Source organism: Urocitellus parryii, chromosome 6 (genome assembly GCF_045843805.1).
Source record: "Urocitellus parryii isolate mUroPar1 chromosome 6, mUroPar1.hap1, whole genome shotgun sequence".
NCBI classification, from domain to species: domain Eukaryota; kingdom Metazoa; phylum Chordata; class Mammalia; order Rodentia; family Sciuridae; genus Urocitellus; species Urocitellus parryii.
This window is the reverse complement of record NC_135536.1, coordinates 3054849-3072966: the sequence shown is the minus strand read 5'-3', so window position 1 is coordinate 3072966 and position 18118 is coordinate 3054849. Positions and strand designations below refer to the sequence as shown.

The following is an 18118-nucleotide window of genomic DNA, read 5'->3' as shown; positions in this document are numbered from 1 at the left end:
CGCATTCCGGCGCCGGGGAGGGCGGCCGCGCCGCATAAAAGCCGCCGCCGCGCTGGCCGCTGCCGCACGGAGCGCAGCTGCCGGGCCAAGCGGGGCCTGCGGGACTAGGGGACGCTGGGGTCGGCGGGGACTCGCGGATGAGGCGTGGTGCTGGCGGGCTGGGCCCTGCGTCTGCGCTTGCCCTGTGCGGGTCGGTGCGTCTGGGGTGCCCCGGGCGTCCGCGACGGCGTGGAGACTCGAACTGCAGCCGGGTAGCGGGGTGCACGGCGAGAGGCGACCCGGGGGCAGGAGCTGGGCACCTTGGAATTCCCGGACGACGCCGGCGGTCCCCAGGGCAGCGGGGTTTCTCTCTCCTCAGGGCGTCGAGCCGAGGGTGCAGCGGACTCGCGCGCCGGGTTCAGTGGTTCTTAACAGTTCAACAGTTCTGTAGCGCAATTGTGAAATGTTTAGGACCACTAGACCCGCCGCGCCTGGCAGCGCGACCGCAACCACCAGGCGTCCCAAGCGCCGCTCTCAGTCAAGGTCAGAGCCAGGGGCGTGCCAGGGACCGCCCGACCGGAGCCCAGGCACCTGGCTGCGCGATCCCAGCCAGGTGGAACCCCGCGCTCTGCGCCCGGCAGTCCCGGGGCTCTGGCAACCCCAGCTGTGGACCTGGGGCCCCTGGCTGGCAATGGGCGGCCCTGGACGCTCAAGCAGCCCGAGATCCGAGAGCAGCAGGGAGGTGGCCGGGCGGGGCCTCCCCAAGCTCTGGGAACTGCTGGGGTCGGGGCGCGCTGGGTCGCCCACGCTCCTGGCAAGTTGCCGACCAGGAGACGCCATCGCCACCCTCCTTCGCCCAGGGCCCCACCCTTGTCGAAACTCAGCCGAATTCCCAGCGAAAACCTGGCAGTAGGTCTCGCGGGGTTAAGGAGCGCTCCTTGCCCTGGGCGTCCTAAGGGCTGGTGACTGGGGCAGTGGCAGCCGCACCCTCCTGCGTGCTGGAGAGAGCTGGGAAGTCTGCCTGTCCTAAGCCCTCTCACTTCCCCGAGGGCCCGTGGTCCGCGGGGCGGGGCGGGAGTCCAGTGAGTGCTGTGGAATTAAGGAAGAACCAGAATTGGACGCGGAGGAAGTTTGGAAACCACATGTGGTGACAGACCCGCAGCCTGGTTGTAGAGTTGGTGGCTTGCCGCCTTTGGACCAGAGTGTCCCTATTGGAGTCTCAGGCTCCTCTGACGTGTGGAGGGGTGGATGTTGGCGGGGGTGGGGGGCTGCTAATGTGAAGCTCCCGGAAGCCCTGTTTGTCTGGGGCTGCCTGGCCTGCTGGTCTGGCCCTACCTCCTTGGATAATGCCCCCTTGGGTCCCTCCCTCCGGGGCACATGTTCAGGGGAGCTGCAGGGCAGCCTGGGCAATCTGACAGGCCTGGATTTGCGGCCCACCAGGGCGTTTCCTGGCTTGGTGGCCCTGGACCAGCTGCCTGTTCTCTCTGTGCTCCACCTCTGTGTCCTCCTCCTGGCAGGGCTGATGCAAGGACTCAGGAGATAAATGTGGTGGGCTGTCCATGGAGAGGGCCAGCCAGGGCGGGGCCCCTGGCCACCCAGGTGGAAGAAATGGTGTTCTCTGAGGGGGCCCCACCTTGGGTCAGCACCTTCCCCTGTTGTCCATGTGACCACTTCTCAGATGCTGGCTTGGGTGCTGGGGTCCCTGGTGGTTAGTGGGGCCAGGCGGTCTCCGCAACAATGGTACCTGGTGGCAGTTGCATTTTTTATGGTGTTTTCCCCTCTGCCAGCTGCTTGGCCCTCAGCAGCTCAGGGAGAACGGTTGGGGTTCAGCTGGGGAATGCTGGGTTTTGGCCTTCTCTACAGCTTTAAGGCATTCTGTGTGGGGTAGTGTGTGTATTCCAGGTTTGTAAAAATAAACATATTTCAAAGCATCACTGTGTCCCTGAGGCTGGCTGTCCTTTTCTTCTGGGCCTCATCTTTGTGGCATTTCCTTCCCAAGCTAATCACAAGAGTGGTCAAGGGGAGGCAGGTAGCCAGGTCCTTGCTCTGGGCTGCTTCCCAGTCCCAGTCCTACCTCTGGCCCTTTGGTCTCCGGAGAATCCTCCAGCCCCTACTTGGATGGGCTGAGTCTGCCCCCAGCTTTCTTGTTGCTGGGGAGGGGGCTCAGACAACTGGATCTGACCTCCTGAGCCAGGCCTCTGGGCCAGATGCCTTCTGGGGCTTCAGGTGTTGCTGCCTCAAGGAGGCGGGCTGGGGTGGCCTCAAGGGGTCCCATTTCCAGCCGCCCTGGGGACCTAGCATGGGAATGGGCCAAGGGAATAGCTGAGGGGCTGAGGAGAGAGGGCCTGCTCCCACCCTGCCGCCCCCTCCCTTGGCACAGGGGGCTGAGAGTCAGTGGCGGGTCCAAACCCCAGTTCTACCAGTACAAGCAAGCAGCCTTGGCCAGTGCCTCAAGCTTTGGGAGTACCTTTGTTCTCCTGCAAAGAGGGCAGTGGGGATCCCTGGAGGGGCCACTGAGAATGTGCAACCAATCCCCGAGCATCTGGGGCAGAGCTAGACCCCTCATAGACACCAGTACTGCATCATGGTGGGAAGATTGGTGGGGCTCACTGGAGGATCCTCATTGCAGCCAGGGTCTTGGAGGGTCCATGGAAGGCCTCAGGTGGCCATGGGGAGGGGCCTCACAACAGGCCCCTTTGTCCCTAGAGCTGTGAGGAGGGCAGGCAGCTCTTCCTGCAGAGACCAAACTGGTGCTTCCTGGCGCCCCAGTCTCTCTGTACCTTTCAGTCAGGCAGAGGATGCGGAGGGTGCCCTGTGTCCACTCCATCTGGTGATGGAGTTGCTACACGCTAGCTTGCCACCTCCCTCCCCACACCCAGGTCTCCTTTCCCAGCAGCCTCCCTGGGCTGTGGACTTAAGAGGCAGTTCTGCCCAGGGAGCATGGACAGAGATGGCTGCAGGTCCTCATACTCGGCCTCCTCTGCCTCTGAGCAGAGCCAGGAGGCTGTGAGAGCCCCTCTGCTGAGCACAGGGAGGGCCACACCCCAGGGCACAGCCAGGCGTCCCTGGGTGATTGACCGTGAGTCTGCCGAGGTCTGCTGGGGTTTTCTGGGGTTAGCATTGAAAGTCCAGAGACAGGATGGGAGCTGGGAATCGGCCCAGGGTGAGGACCCGGTACTCATGCCCTTTGCCACCCAGGCCACGTTCCAGCCTGTCCTTCCTTCCCATGGAGAAATGAAGCTTCTGACTTAATAAAGCCACTGCTGCTCTGGTGTCTCAGAGTTGCTCAGCCAGTCGGCTAAGTCAGGGTTCCCAGGCTGCGGCCGCTGACTCACAGGTGGGGCTCATAAGGAGCAGAGGCCCAGGCTCCGGGAACGTGGATGGGCTGAGTCTGCCTCTATGCGAGTCCCAGGAGACTCTGGTGAATGTCCAAGGCTGAGGGCCACCGTCTCCAACAGCAAACTCCAGCCAGGGAAGGGAGTTAGGAAAAGCAAGGGGGCAGGACCCTGCACTGGTGGCTTTTGGAGAGGCCCCGTGCCTTCTAGTCCAAGCGGAGCAGGAGTCCAGAGCAGAAACTCCCTCCCAGCCCCTGCACCCCTCCCAGGGTAGCCCAAGCATGACACAGGGGCATCCACACTCCGGCCCCCACTGCACAGGTGACCCTACAGGGCTCTGGTCTGCAGGAGGCCTGCACAGGTGTGGGCGGGGTCTCATTCTATCAGGCTCAGAGTGGAGATGGTCAGAGGATGGCTCCTCACTGTCTGCCTCCTTGGTGACTTGGGGAAGCCTGTGGAGGAACATCTGTCCACTCTGGAGGACAGCTGTGACTGGCTTCCTGAGCATCTGCTTGGGGTTCTGAAAGCTGTGGCAGAGGACCAGGAAGAGGTGGGAGGAGCCCAAGGAAGTGACCTGGCCTGAGCCTTCTATCTTGGGGGCACTTTTCTACTTGCTGTTGCAGGCTGGCGGCAGGCTTTCCGCCAGACACATGGTTCAAGCGTGCAACTCCCCTAAGGGTAATCTGGCCTGGGTGATTCTTCCCACAGGTCCCCTCCTGCCCACTCCTAGGGGTTTCTTTGTTGGAAGGTTTTTTTTTTTTTTTTAAACAATACCTTCATTTTTATTTATTTATGTGGTGCTGAGGATTGAACCCAGTGCCTCACATATGCAAGAGTCAAATGCTCTGCCACTGAGCCCCAGCCCCACCACTGTTGGAAGTCTTTTTAACTGCAAATTCCATTGTCTTTACTAGTACAGGACTACTTAGTTTATCTATTTCTCCTCCAGTGAACTTTAGGAGTTTGTTTCTTTTAAGAGATTTCCTAGGATGTCAAATTTGTTGGTATAGAGTTGTGTGTGACACTCCATTTCTCTCTTGTAACCTCTGTAGACTCTACAGCAATGTCCCACATCCCATTCTTGATATTGGTGACACATGCTTTCTCTTTTTCCTTGATCAGTTTGACTAAAAGTTTATCATCGTCACTGATCTTCTGAAAGAACCAACTTTGGGTTTTATTGATTTTCTCCGTTACTTTTCTGTTCCCTACTTCACTGATTTCCACTCTGATCTTTACTGTTTCTTGTCTTTGGATTTTATTTACTCTTCTTTTTCTAGTTCCTTTTCTAAAACTTTATTTACTTGACATCTAAAAATCTTATGCATTTGTTCAGCTTGTTTTTAAATAGATTGTGGAATGGCTAAATCAAACTACTAACAGATAGATCACTTCACATTTATAGATTTTTTTTTTCGTGGTGAGAGAGATTAAAATCTATTCTCAACATATTGTCATTAACCCTTGTTATTAACATTGTATGTTTCACAATATTGAACTTGAACTTATCCCTCCTAATTTTTTTTTAATCTTTTGGCTGACATCTCCCCACCTTCTTTTCCTAGTATGTTAAGGTAGAAGCTGAAGTCTTCTATATACTACCTTTCTTCTTTTATAATGTAGGCATTTTAGTGCTATAAATTTATCTCTAAGAATTGATTTAACTTTATAATACAAATTTAGGCATACTTTTCTTTCACATTTAACCCATTAAAAATACTTGCTAATTATTTTAAATTTATTTATTTTAAATTTCTCTTTGACATTGGATTACCTAGCGGTGCATAATTTTTTTTTTGAGAGAGAGAGAACTTTAATATTTATTTTTCAGTATTTGGCGGACACAGCATCTTTGTCTGTATGTGGTGCTGAGGATCGAACCCGGGCCGCACGCATGCCAGGCGAGCGAGCTACCACTTGAGCCACATCCCCAGCCCGTGGTGCATAATTTATTTGCAAAATTTTTGGGAATATCTTTCTGATACTGATTTTTAAATTTAATTCTATTATGAGTAGAGACTATACTCTTTGAGTAATTTTAATTTATTTGATTTATTTTATGGCCCATAAAATGCTCTATCTTGGTAAGTGTTCTGTGTATCTACTCTGCTGTCATTGGGTGTATTGCTTTCTGTATAGATGATCTTCAACTTACAATGGCTTAACTTATGACTTTCTGAATCTATGATGAGAGCTAGGGTTGTGGCTCAGTGGTACAGTGCTCATCTCACATGTCTGGGGCACTGGGTTCAATCCTCAGCACCACATAAAAATAAATAAAATAAAGGTATTGTATCCATCTACAACTGAAAGAAATTATGATGGGTTGATCAGGGTATTTAAATGTATTTTCAACTTATTCTACTTTTGAATTACAGTGGGTTTATCAGGAGGTAACCCCCCTCATAATTTGAAAGACATCTGTGTGTCAGACTGGGTTGGTTGATACTGTTGTCCAAGCCAACAATATCCTTGTGATTTTCTGTCTGGTTATTAGAAGAAGTCTCCAACTGCAATTATGGATCTACCTATTTCTCCTTTCAGTTCTATCCACTTTTGCTTTATGTATTTTGAAGCTTTATTATTTGGTGAATAAACATTTAGAATTGCTTTGTCCTCTTCTTGAAATAAGCTTTTTCTCCTTGATCAGATTCTTTACTCTGAAACTTAACTTTTTGTTTCTAATATAGCCACTCCATCTTGCTTTTGAATAGTCAGCGTGGCATTTCTTTTCTATCTTTTTTTCTGTTAACATATTTCTCTCTTCACATGATTCAAGTTATAATCCTTCAATCTTGTGATATAAGGTTTTAGATGCATTTTCTTTTAGGTAGCACATAATTGGATCTCGTTCTTTTATGCAGTCACAGTCTCTGCCTTTTAAGTAGGATGTTTAGGTCATTTACATTTACTGTGATTACTGATACATTTGGATTTTAATCTTTCATCTTATTCTTCTTTTTAAATAATATTGATACTAGTCTCAAGATTTTTATTTAGTTGTAGATGAACACACAGTATCTTTATTTGTTTTTATGTGGTGCTAGGATTAAACCCAGTGCCTCACACGTGTGAGGCAAGTGCTTTACCACTGAGCTACAGTCACAGCTCCTATCACCTTCTTTGTTTTCTTTTTTTCCTCATCTGTTATTTGTTCTTTCTGTTTCCTTTTTTTTGTCTTCTTTTGGATTGATTTATTTTGTGATCACATTTTATTTTCTTTATTGCTTTGTTAGCTACATTTCTTTGCTGGGTTCTCTCATTGGATATATAGTCATATCTTGTTTAACAACAGGGACATATTCTGAGAAATGTCCCCTAGGTAATTTCACTGTGCAAACACTATAAAATATCCTTAAACCAAATAATACAGTTATGATGCTACTAGGTGTTGTAATATTATGGGACCACCTTTGTGCATTCAATCTGTCATCAATGGAATGTCATTATGTGACATATGTGTCTATAATGTACATCGCTAACTTACCATATTCTATTGTCAAGTAACATGCCATTTATGTATAATATATAAATTTATGTATAGTTATATAAAAGCCTTACATGTGGGTGCAAAGGTGCACACCTGTAGTACTGACTACTCAGGAGGTTTAGACAGAAGGATCAAAAGTTTGAGACCAGCCTATTTGTCAAAATAAAATAAAAAGGACTAGGAATGTAGCTCAGTTGTAGAGCACTCACCTAGCATGCATGAGGCCCTGGGTTCGATTTCTAGTATATGTAGAGACAAACAAGCAAAAACAATAATGAAGTAAAAAAAAAAAAAACCCTTACAAATATATAATAGTATATTTCCACCCCCAGGTTTTGTGCTATTATTATTTTTTATTTCATTTCTACATGTTATAAATGGCACAATATGGTGTTATTTTTGATTTAGTCAATTATCCCCCATCCCCAACCTACTGGGGATTGAACCCATGGTCCTGCACATGGTAGGCAAGTGCTCTATCACTGAGCTCTTTTTATTTTTTATTTTGAGACAGAGTCTCTGTATTAGTCTGGTTTTTTTTTTTGTTGTTGTTGTTGCTATGACAAAATACCTGACCAGAATAATTTTTCAGGAGGAAAAGTTTATTTTGGGCTCAGAGCTTCAGAGGTTCAGTTGGTTGGCTGTATTGGCCTGGGCCTGAAGTGAGCCAGAATATCATGGTACAAGGGAATGGTGGAGTTCATGGTGACTGGGATGAGGAGAGAGAGGGCGGGGGAGGTAGAGAGAGGGAGGGAGGGAGGGGGGGTGGGAGAGGGAGAGAGAGAGAGTAGGAGAGAGAGGGAGAAGCCAATCACTTCACCTCCTGCATTAACATAGGAGCTTTCAGGGACACCTCATATCCAAACCCTAAGTTGTAGCCTCAAAAATGTGATCCTTCTGCTCCAGCCTCCACGTGGCTGGGATCACAGTGTGCCGTTGGCCTGGCATCAGTTCTCTTTTTAAGAGGTGTGAAAATCTGAAAGACAGTTTCTGCTGGCTGGCTTATCTGCCACTTTGGGTGCTCTTACCTCCTTGGTGGGGATCAGACTCCCCCTGGTGTCACCTGCTTAGAGAACTTCTGCAACACGTCTTGTGCTACAGGTTTGCCGGAGAGGAATTCACTTGGCTGCTTAACCTGTGGTCTGGGGACACATTGTCACTGGCCATAGGTTTCCAGGTTGCAGAGCATCTTCTTTCACTGCCCTGCAGTTGTCCTCTTGTCTGTGGTTTGCGTCATTTCTGATAAGACCCCCACGGTCATCCTTGTCTTCATTCCTCTGTCCATTCATGCCTCCCTGCCCGCCTGCCCACGGGGGGTGCTTTCTTCTCATCATCACTGAAACTTTCTTCTGTGTACTAGTGGTCTTCTTCACGGCTCTTGTGACTAGGGTTCACTAAGTTCTCAAATCTGTGGGTTTACTATTTTTATTAAATTTACAAAGTTCTCAGTCATCACCCTCTTTAAACACGGCCCAAAATGGCATTATGTTTGACTTAGTCAATTATCCCACCCTACCCCCACCCCCACCCCGTCCATTATTGGGGGTTGAACCCATGGTCCAATTTATAAATCCCTAGTCCCCTTCTGGGATTCCAATCACATGTGTATTAGGTCAATTAAAGCTGTCTCAAAGATCATTGGTGGTCTTGGTGTCTCCTCGTCTCATGTTGGATAATTTCTAGTTCTATATCAATAATGGCTTTTTGTGAAGGGTCTAATTTGCTATCAGTTCCACTGTCATTTCCATGCTGGGCATGACATTTGTCATCGCTGGGAGTTTGATTGAATCTGTTTTATAGATTCTGTTTTACATATTCTATCTTTTTGGACATGTTGAAATTAGCTATAACACGGTTTTAGTGTTCTTGTCTGTTAATTCTTATCATGGGCTTCATTTCTGGGTCTGTTTCTATTGACAGATTTTTCTCCGTGTCATGTGTTTTTCTGTTCCTTTGCAAGCCTGGTCGTTGTTTATTGGCTTCTAAACACTGTAGGGTGCTGGGTAATTTTGTTTCTTATAATATTTTTCTGGGACATGGTTAAGTTACTTGTAAATAGTTTGACCCTTGGGAAGGTTGTTTTTGCTTTTTTAGGTGGGGCTAGTTAAACCTTCATTATAGGACTAGTTTTCACACAAGAAAGTTTGCTCCGATGAGACAGACTTCCTGAGTGCTCTATACTGTGCCTGTGCATGATAAGGCTTATTTATTTATTTACTTATTTTTAATCATGGGCAGTGGGAACACAAACCTTCTCAGTTTGGGTTTAAAATTTTTTAAAATGTTAACAAATTATGGGGAAATACACGTACACATGCCTATACACCTGCATACATACATATGATAAAATTCACCATTTTAGACACTCCAAGTGTACACCTAATGGCACCTGGGTAGCAGAGCTCAGTCCCTTCTGAGGGAGCTCCCTAGGTCTCCCTACCCCTCCCTCCTTCCAGCCTTCCTTCAGCTCAACCCCCCGACATGATGCAAGCGTGGGCAAGGACTGTGGCTGAAGGCAGTGCCCTTGGCTGAGGCCGCCCTCAGTGGTGCCCTCGGCCCAGCCTGGGGTGTCTCTCTTCCCTCTTCTGCTCAAATAATCGGCTTTTCCTGCAAGTTTCATGTATCACTTAGAGATCTACTATGGAAGCTGAGGGTTTTATACAACTTTGACCATTTTCTATCCTGAGCTCTATCCTTCCTACAATTTGGTCACAATTTTTTATTAAGCCAACAGAAGAGTTTACATTAGTTCATGAGCTACATAAATGTAATCCACAGTAGCACACATGATCACAGCTCCTTGCTGGGACTGCTTTTCTTTTAAAACATTTAAAATGAGTGCCCCTCTTAGAACTGTATATAGTTGGATATTGTGGATAACTCCAAGGCTGTTTGATAGAAATTTAATTTACTCTTCTACATGTTTTCAACAAAAAAAATAATCTGTTTACTCTCTGCCTCCCCATCAAGGCTTCCCTGCAGACGTCTCTGAATGTTTGCTGAATGTGACACCCTTGAACCCCCTTCCCCACCAGCCAGAAACGCCCTCTATTTTTTCTGGTTGGACCCTATGTCCTTGGTTCCATAGCCTCTTTTTCCTTGGCTTTGTTCTTTGTTTTTGGGGAGCTCATCTTCCAAGACCCTCAAGAAGGGGGAAATAATCAAAGGCCAAGTTTTTCTCTTTATCCACTTTTATGCTCAGTGGATAGTTTGGCTGGGTACAGAATTCTGTCATTTCCCCTCAGCTTTGGACACGACACCGTCTGCCTGCTTCCATTGTTACTATGGAGAAGTCGGATGCCAGTCATTCTCGGGTCCTTTAGGTGGGGACTCCTCCCTCCCTCCCCTTTTAGTATCTTCCATTTGTCCTGGTGTCGTGTTGAATTTTCGCAAAGATGTTGACTTTTTTTTTCTTTTATTATCATAGGCATTGAAGACTCCTAGCCCAAGGTTCTTGGAATTGTCATTTTAAATTTTCGTATTATTTCCTCACTCATGTTTTTCCTGCCCTCTTTCTCTGTAGCTCCCATTAACCAGAAATTCTACTTCCTATTCTGTCTTGTAATTTTTTCCCCTTCCTTCTTCTTTTCCAATTCTTTTTGCTTTGCTTTCTGGGGAATTTCTTTGTCTTTGTCTTTCAGTCCTCTTCAATTGTGTTTCTATTGTCATACTTTATCTTCCAAGTGCTTTTTAGTTGCTTTCTGAATTGCATCTGCCCGTGAGTTCATGGAACTCAGTATCTTCTTTTTCTGAGGACACTCCTTGACCTCACCCAGGACCAGTTGCCATGGAGATGGTGGTTCCTGGGGGAGCACCGTGGTCAGCAGTGCTGTCTGAATCCATCTTCCTCCATCAGCACTTCAGACCAAGCCGTCACCACGCTCTGTGTGGCACCCCACAGCTGCACACTCTTGCATGTGGCCCTCTTGCTTGCTCACACCCCCCCCCACTCAGAGCCTGCATTCACAAGACTGCCTTCATGCCCAGTGCTGGTCCCTTGGGGTCCAGAGCTCAACTGGACTCCCTCCACCCTAGAGAACTCCCTGAGAGGTGTGAGAGGGTGTCTTGTGTGAGGTCTATCCAGGGCCATCTGGGAGCGAGCAGGGCCATTTCTGGCACAGCGTGCGGGTGCTCAGGGCTCCACAGGTGATGCCTCTGTGTTGTGGGTTTCCAAAGTGCACCCAGGGAAGCTGCTGGGGACAGGTAGGACTCCTGCCCCAATGTGTTTCTCTCCTCTGGACACTGCCTGTTTCAAGATGGAGGTTGAGTCCAGTCTTGGAGGGGCAGAGAGAGAGGGAGCAGCAACAGGAAGTCAGGGGTAGGGGGAGTAAGGCCTGTTAGTGGGGTGAAGGGTGAGGGGACACAGTAGCAGCAGGTCTGGCAGGGCCTAGGATGCACGCCTTGCTGCTCTCCCTTGCTGCTGTGTTGAGACCAGTGGGAGGGGGCACTGGGTTAAGGCCTCTCAGGCGTCCAGGTCAAGCCTTTGCCCCTCTCAGTTTTCCTATCTGTGTAGGAGGGAAACTGGACCAAGTGATTGCTTAGTTTTCCTCTGGCCGCAGGGACTGTGGCCACGGTGCGCCACCTGCTGGTCTCAAATTCAGTGTCCGGATTCTGGAGGTAGCTGAGCAGGACTGAGAGCAGGACAGCTGGCAGGGTTGGGGCGTTGAAGGTGTACAGAGAGGCTTTTGCATGTGGGGGTGCTGATCCTATAGGGGAATCCAGGTGGGGCACCCTGGAAAGGGTCTGAATTTCTACCAGGGCAGGGAGCCCTGGCAGATGGGCTGGAGGCCCTGGTCAGGTGAGAGGGCCATTTGGTGCCATGCACATCTCCTCCTTGGAGCTGGGAAGCGAGATCAGGAAGGCTTCTACTGGCCAGGGAAGTGTTCTCAGGCTGGGGCCTCTGGCAGTCACATGGGCTCAACTCTTTCTTGGGGCTGGGCTGCATGGTCCTGGGAAGTCATACTGAGGAGGGTCTAACATTGAGGCTGTGCTCTGGGTGTGGTGGGAAGGACAGGGGCCCCTCTGCTGTAGGGCTCATGTAGGAATGAGCAGAGCTGCCCAGGGCCTTGGGCATTCTTTTATTTCCCCAGTGATTTGAGTGGGTTTCTGCTCTGTGCCAGCTCAGAATGCTGCCCCCTGGGAGCTGACTTTACAGTGGGCTGTGGACACCACTCTAGATGGATGAGAATTTAAGCAAGCCAGCACTGAGTGCTCAGGAGGAAAGGGAAGCATGGCGGGGGGTGGGGGTGGCGAACTGGAGCTTTAGGAGGCAGGCGGGGAAGGCTGTGCTGTGCAGGTGGCGTTTCAGAAAACACTTGGGGCGAAACTCGGGGGGGGGCAGGTCCCACCCCTCAAATGAGGCAACAACAGAGCAAGGGCTGCTGCTGGGGGGCAGTGAGGAGGCCCCTGGATTTGCAGTCCAGCTTGGGGCAGAGTGGGGGAGGGCGGCCAGGCCCTGCAGAGCACCCTGCCTCAGTGGGCAAGATGGGAAGCAGAGGTCCTGCCTTCTCAAAGCTCTCCCTTGCTGCTGTGTTGAGACCAGTGGGAGGGGGCACTGAGTATGGCTATTGCAGGGAGCCTGTGTGGGTGGCCGAGGCCCTGAAGACTGAGAGAGGCCTCCGGTGGACCCTGGGCTGTGGGAAGTGGGGAGGCGTCAGGCATGACTTGGGAGTGGTTGAACTGAGGGTGAGGTGGCCTCCTCCCTCTCCCTTCTCACCCAGCAGTGTGACGGGGGAGCACTGCAGCCTGTGGAGCACCAGGCCCTCCCTGGAATTGGCCAAGGTGCTGAAGTCACCGTGCCAGCAGTGCCAGTGCTCAGCCGGGGAGGGGGAGTGTGAGGGAGGGACCAGTGAGGGTCCCCATGCTACAGGCAGCGGCCAGATCTGGACTCTCTCTGCGAAGACCTTTGGCTCAGTGTCCTCCCCAGGATCCTGGCCAGGCACCTGCAGCCCTCTGTGAGCTGACCACCCGTGGCTCCTGTGTCTGTCCCTGGAGCAGGAACTGCAGGTCAAGGTCCAGCCCCATCCTCTGCTCCCCTAAGGCCAGCCCCTGGAGTAGAGAGCCGCAGCACTGAGGGCTGAGGAGCCGGACTCCATCAGACTCAGGGATGAATTCTGGCTGGTGACATCTTCCCTCGGCCTGAGTCCTACCTGTGCACCTCTTCTAGCACCATGGTGAGGTGTGAAGGAGAGAGACATGGAGCCCAGATCGCAGTCAGCACCAGTGACTGCGAACCCCAATGGGCTACCCTCCCAGCACTCAGACGCCCCTGAAAAGATGGGGCTGGCAACCTCCATCATCACTGGAACCCATGGCTGCCCTTGGTGCTGAGGAGGAGGAGGAGGGGTGCTGCCCAAGGTCAGCTGGCCTTGTGGACAGGGCTGGATGCTCTCCTGAGACACCCTCCCGCCTCCCACCCAACAGCATCTGGGCCTCCCCTCCCTCCTGGGGCTGGTGAGCCACCAGGCTTGGGGGAGCACTGGGAGGGGCTGAGGTCCCTGGGGATGAGCAAGGGCTCTTCCCATCCCCACTCTGGGAGGCGTGAGGGTCTGTTGGACACCCAGTGTGTCGGGCCCACTTGAATCTCTAGCAAACCTTCCCAACCTCCTTATCAAACGCCGTGACAGCGATCTGCACAGCCCCGGGAGCAGAAGCACATGGTCGTGGGTATGCAGTGGAAGCAAAGGCCCCTTGCCCTCTCCCCAGGGCAATGGCTTCACTTCTCATGCTCTTACCTGGAAATATAACACGGCCACACTGCACTGTGTCCGCCCCTGTACCGCATCTGGGCCATCATTCCAAGACCCCAGTTCCCACTGCCACCCACCCACGATCACCAAGGATAAAGTTTGAGAGTCGGCTGTTTCTCATGCCACTGCCAGGAGTTGGTCCTCTTATGAATACCCTGGGACCAAGTCTTCCTGGCCTCCAGTAGCAGGCTCTGAGGACTGTGCTCTTTCCTAAAGACTGGACAGAAGAAGGCAGAGATGACCATGGGCCCTGGGCTCAGATGGACTTCCTGTGTGGTGTTGAGGTGCCTCCCTGGGGAGGAGGGCTCCTCAATGGCACCAGCATGTTGGGGGCGGGGGTTCCACATGCCCAGTGCAGGAACCTGACCACTCCAGCCTCCCTGAAATATTACCACACAGGGTCTGACTGGAGGCTGAGCTCCAGCAATTAATCCCGGGGAGGCTCCGCTCAATTGCAGGAGGTTTTTTTCTCTTTTGCTCCCTTGGCCTAGATTTCCCTGGGGACAGCTCTGATCTGCCGCTGCGGGCCTGGTAAATTAAATGTTAAAAAAATCCCACAATGACTTTAATCAATCCAGAGATGGCAGATGACCCCCTCCCAGAAGGCTCAGTACACTGGAGGGATACCCGCGGCTCTGCTAGCAGACAGAGTGGAAGACTAGGAGGGCAGGAAGCTTCCTCCCAGGCCCCTGCGGGGGAGGAGGAGAGCCCCAGGAAAATCCAGACCAGGGGAGCTGACAGGAGGGTCTGGGCAGGGCCTCTGGTGCCTTTGTAATCTTGCCAGCGATCTCTTTCCCAGGCCAGCGGTGTCAGTGCCATGGCCTCTCTCCTGATTCGAAGCCTGGATAGGGGCTAGGCTGGTGTAAATTGCAAATAAAGTGTTCCTGAGCAGCCTGTTGGGAGACACCGGAATCGCTGGGCTCCGGTCCTTCAGTTGCCACTGGGGGGAATCGGGGAAGGACCCCGAGAGCTTGAAGGTCTTTGGCTTTGGTGGAGCAGGTGGCAGGCGATCCCCGTCTTTCCCAGGGTGCGCCGGCTTCTGAGCGGGTCCTTTCCTTGCCTGCTTCCCTTTCAGGTCCACTCCAATGCTCATCTCCCCCGGGGCCATTTCCCGACACCCTCTAGTTCCCAAAGACTTTCCCCAATGGGCCTGGGAAATTTAGATGACCCTCTCTCGCTGCTTTGCCAGCTTCTCCCTGGTGTCCTGCCACCGCACACCAGGCCGGGCGTGCCGCACCATAGGATAGAGGGATCCAGGCTTGAGTCTGAGTCTGGGCAGAGCCTGCATCTGCCCGGAGTTCCTGACTCTGAAAGTAAATTTGGTTGCGCCCTGCGGTCAGCCAGAATCTCCCACTCCGAGAGAAGTCCCAGGAGTGCCGGAGGCATCGGATCCGGGCCAGAGAAGGCCGCTGGAAAAGGCAGAATTGGGGACCCAGAGTGGAGGCGCGGGGCCGGCGCGTCCTGCCACTGGCGTTTCGGGGCCCACCGGCCAAGGTTGGGCGCGGGATGGGGCTGAGAGCCGCTCAGGCAGGGGTGTCCTGGAGCTTGCAGGGTGAGGAGCACACGGTCATTTGGCTCCATTAAACGTCTTCAGGGACCGGGACCCCAAGGCGCGAAGTCTCCCGGACAGATTGGAGGGGAGATGGCTGGGATTATGCCCCCTACCGGCGGAGGTTTCGCGGAGCCACGCTCAGTAGCGCTGCCCCTGTCGAGCTCCGCGACCCCCCATCCTCCGCTCCGCAGCGGGCGGGGCCCCTCCCCCCTCCGGTCCGCGAGTCCGGCTCGCCGCCTGGGCGGAGGGGGCGCTGTAGGCACGGGCGGGCGGGGCCGGAGCGCGGGGGCGCGCGGCGCGGAGCGAGCGCAGGGCCCGGGGCGCGGGCCGCCGAGGACTGGGGGCCTGGTGGGCTGCCTGCGCCGTGCGGGGCGCGGCGACGGCGGGCGCGCGGCCAGTGAGCGCGCGGGCGGGGCGGCGGCGACGGCGGGAGGCGCTCGGGGCCGCTCCCCGCGCTCCGCTCCTCCATGGCGCTGCCCGGGCCGCCCGAGCCGCCCCGCGGCGCGCCCCGCAAAGCTCCCAGCCTGCTGGAGATGGGGGCGCTCTGTCTGGACTCGGAGATCATCCTGGGTTTCACCAGCCACCTCCTGCGGCGGCGAGGCAAGGTGAGGGCCGGCGAGGCTGGGTTAGCGGCGGAGGCGCTGTCCCGCGACTTTGCGGCGCGGCTCCAGCGCTCAGGGTGCGGCGCGTGGAAGAGGCGGCAGGTCCCGGCGCACTTTCCTCGGTTGGTGCCGCCCGCTTCTCTCTCCTGACGGGACCGAGCCCGAGGCTATCAGCCAGGGCGGGGAGCGCAGAGCAGGGACCCTGGTCTCACCTTGCGCCTTGCTGGGGTGGGGGAGGCAGCGGTTCCAAGGGTCCCTGGTTGATTCTGAGTCCATAAGGTGACTCCTGGCTCTTGCGTCCACCTCAGGGTTCTTCAGGACTGTCTGGGCTCCCTCGCAGAACCCAGTGTAAGGTGAGCGCGTGTGCTTCCCGAAGAGCCTTGGGATGCGGTGAAGTTTCGGGTGTGGCTGGCAGTAGGCGCTGCACCGAGGGCTCCTGGCGTTGTTTCTGCGGGGTCCGTGAGAGGAGTGCTTGTGTGTGCTTGTGGATCTGGAGGATGTGCGAGCCGCGCTTCCTAGGCCCGGGTGTGTGTCCCAGGGCAATAGAGGGGCGGTGCTGTCTGCAGGCCCTGGGGGTGGGGTAGGGAATGGTGTCCGGGGTACCCAGATCCCGGGGTGGGGTGACGTCTTCTTTAGTGAGGCTGTGATTAGCCGGGGGAGGAGTTTCCAGTCCCCCAGGTGTGTGGAAAGGGGCCGGCGCTGTGGGGTTACAGAGGCAGATCCGGGAGCCCCTGCCCACTTTATTCCTCACTTCCCGCAGCATTAGCAAACCCCTCAGTCCACTGACGACCTAGAAAACCATGAGGATCACCTACCCCACTTTGTTGGGGAGTGTGTAGAGTGGAGTAAAGGGGGAAGTTTAAGTAAAGGGGGATGGGCTAAGCAGAAAGGAAAGGTCGATTTGAAGGCTCAGTCCTGCGACTGTGGGCATGAGAGGCGGCAGGCCGGGGTCTCGGCTGGATCACGCTAGCTCTGCAGTCCTGGCCTCGGAGGTGCGCCTCCCGCCCGGATCATCTGTGTGGCGTGGTGTTTCCGCGCCTTTGAAGCCGCGTGCGCACGGAGACCGGCAGGGGGCGCTTGCGTCACGGGGAGCCCAGCCACCGCGGCCGCCTAGCCAGACCTGAGGTTTTAGACTAACCCAGAGAAGGGAACAGAATCGCCTGCGACCTCGGGTGGCGGCGACACTTGGTGTTGGGCTTGGGCGGGAGCAACTGGTCGCCAGGGAAGAGGGAGCGACCTCCCAGCCGGAGACAAACAGGCAATTAATTCCGGAGCTAAGTTCCCATCTGCCAGGCCTGCTGACAACAGGTCTCGCGCACACCCCCAGGGCCATCCGCTACGCTTCCTCTAGTTTCCCGGCGGCAGGGCTTGCACACCCACTTTCAGGCACATGCACAGCTGCAGACACGCGTGCCGCTTGCAGACACGCCAAGACACAGATACCCGCCCGGGCACTTCCTGAGGCGCAGATCGCGGCGACACTCACCCAAGAGAGGCAGTTATACCAAAGGGTGGCCAGCCACACACAAAGTGCGCTGGGAAAGCGATTGACAGCTTGGGGCACAGGGACCAGTCCCTTCTTTGTCTCACTTGGCTGTGTGGCTTCGGGCAAGACCCTCCCCTCCGTGGCCTGTTTCCTGCCTGCCAAGAGTGAGAAGTGGATGGGTGCCTTGCAAAAGGCGCGCAGACCTGGACGTCCCAGGAGCGTAGCTGGAGGCGCATGCGCGCGCGTAACTTGAGCCTCTCCGCGACCCCCAGCGCCCCTCCCCCGGCTGGTGCTCACCTTACAGGTTGGGTCCTTGGAGTGGGAGGGGCCGCGCGTGGAGGCAGGATCCCCCCTCCCGCACGCTCTGTGCAGCAATAGGTAGGGGGCGGCGCTCCGGCTCCCCGCCCCGTACAGCCCGTCCGGCGCCCCGCCCCCGGCCCGCCCCGGCCCAGCCCGCCCGAGTGTACGACCGCCGCTGCCACCGCACGCTAGCCGCCACTTGCCCGCGCCGCCAACTTCGGAGCGGCGGGCAGGGCCATGGGGGCGTCCCCGGGCCGGATCACGTAGCTGTGGCGCCCCTAGAGCCAGCGCTGCCCCTCCTGCGTCCCAGTCATGGGCGGCCGCGGCGCCCCAATGTGCGCAGCGCAGCCCGCGGTACGCGCGGCCGGGTCCGGAGCGGGCAACCAGCGGTGGGCGGCGGGGACAGGCGGGCACCCAGCACGGAATACGGGACGCCTAGGAGGCTGGATGGGTGGCGGCGCCCTCTGGGGGTCGGGCCTGGAGCCGGGCGCGGCAGGACGCCGGCCTCCTGCTGGGGCTGCCGCACTCGGGACCTCCGCGGTGCGGGGAGAGGGTGGGCTCCACGTTCGGTCCAGCGCTCTAACTTTGGCGAGAGGGTCGCTCTACGGCCTGGCGGGCCAGGAAC

At 54.5% G+C, this 18118-nt stretch overlaps 1 protein-coding gene across 1 annotated transcript in view; it reads left to right on the top strand.

The window, feature by feature from the left end:
* The first annotated feature begins 17680 nt into the window (after positions 1-17680).
* Kif26a (kinesin family member 26A) overlaps positions 17681-18118 on the top strand; it is a 34172-nt gene continuing 33734 nt past the window's right edge. The window contains exon 1 of the mRNA XM_026405552.2: positions 17681-17847. Coding sequence (XP_026261337.1) covers positions 17806-17847 — 42 coding nt within the window. The 5' untranslated portion in view covers positions 17681-17805. The remainder of the gene's footprint in view (positions 17848-18118) is intronic.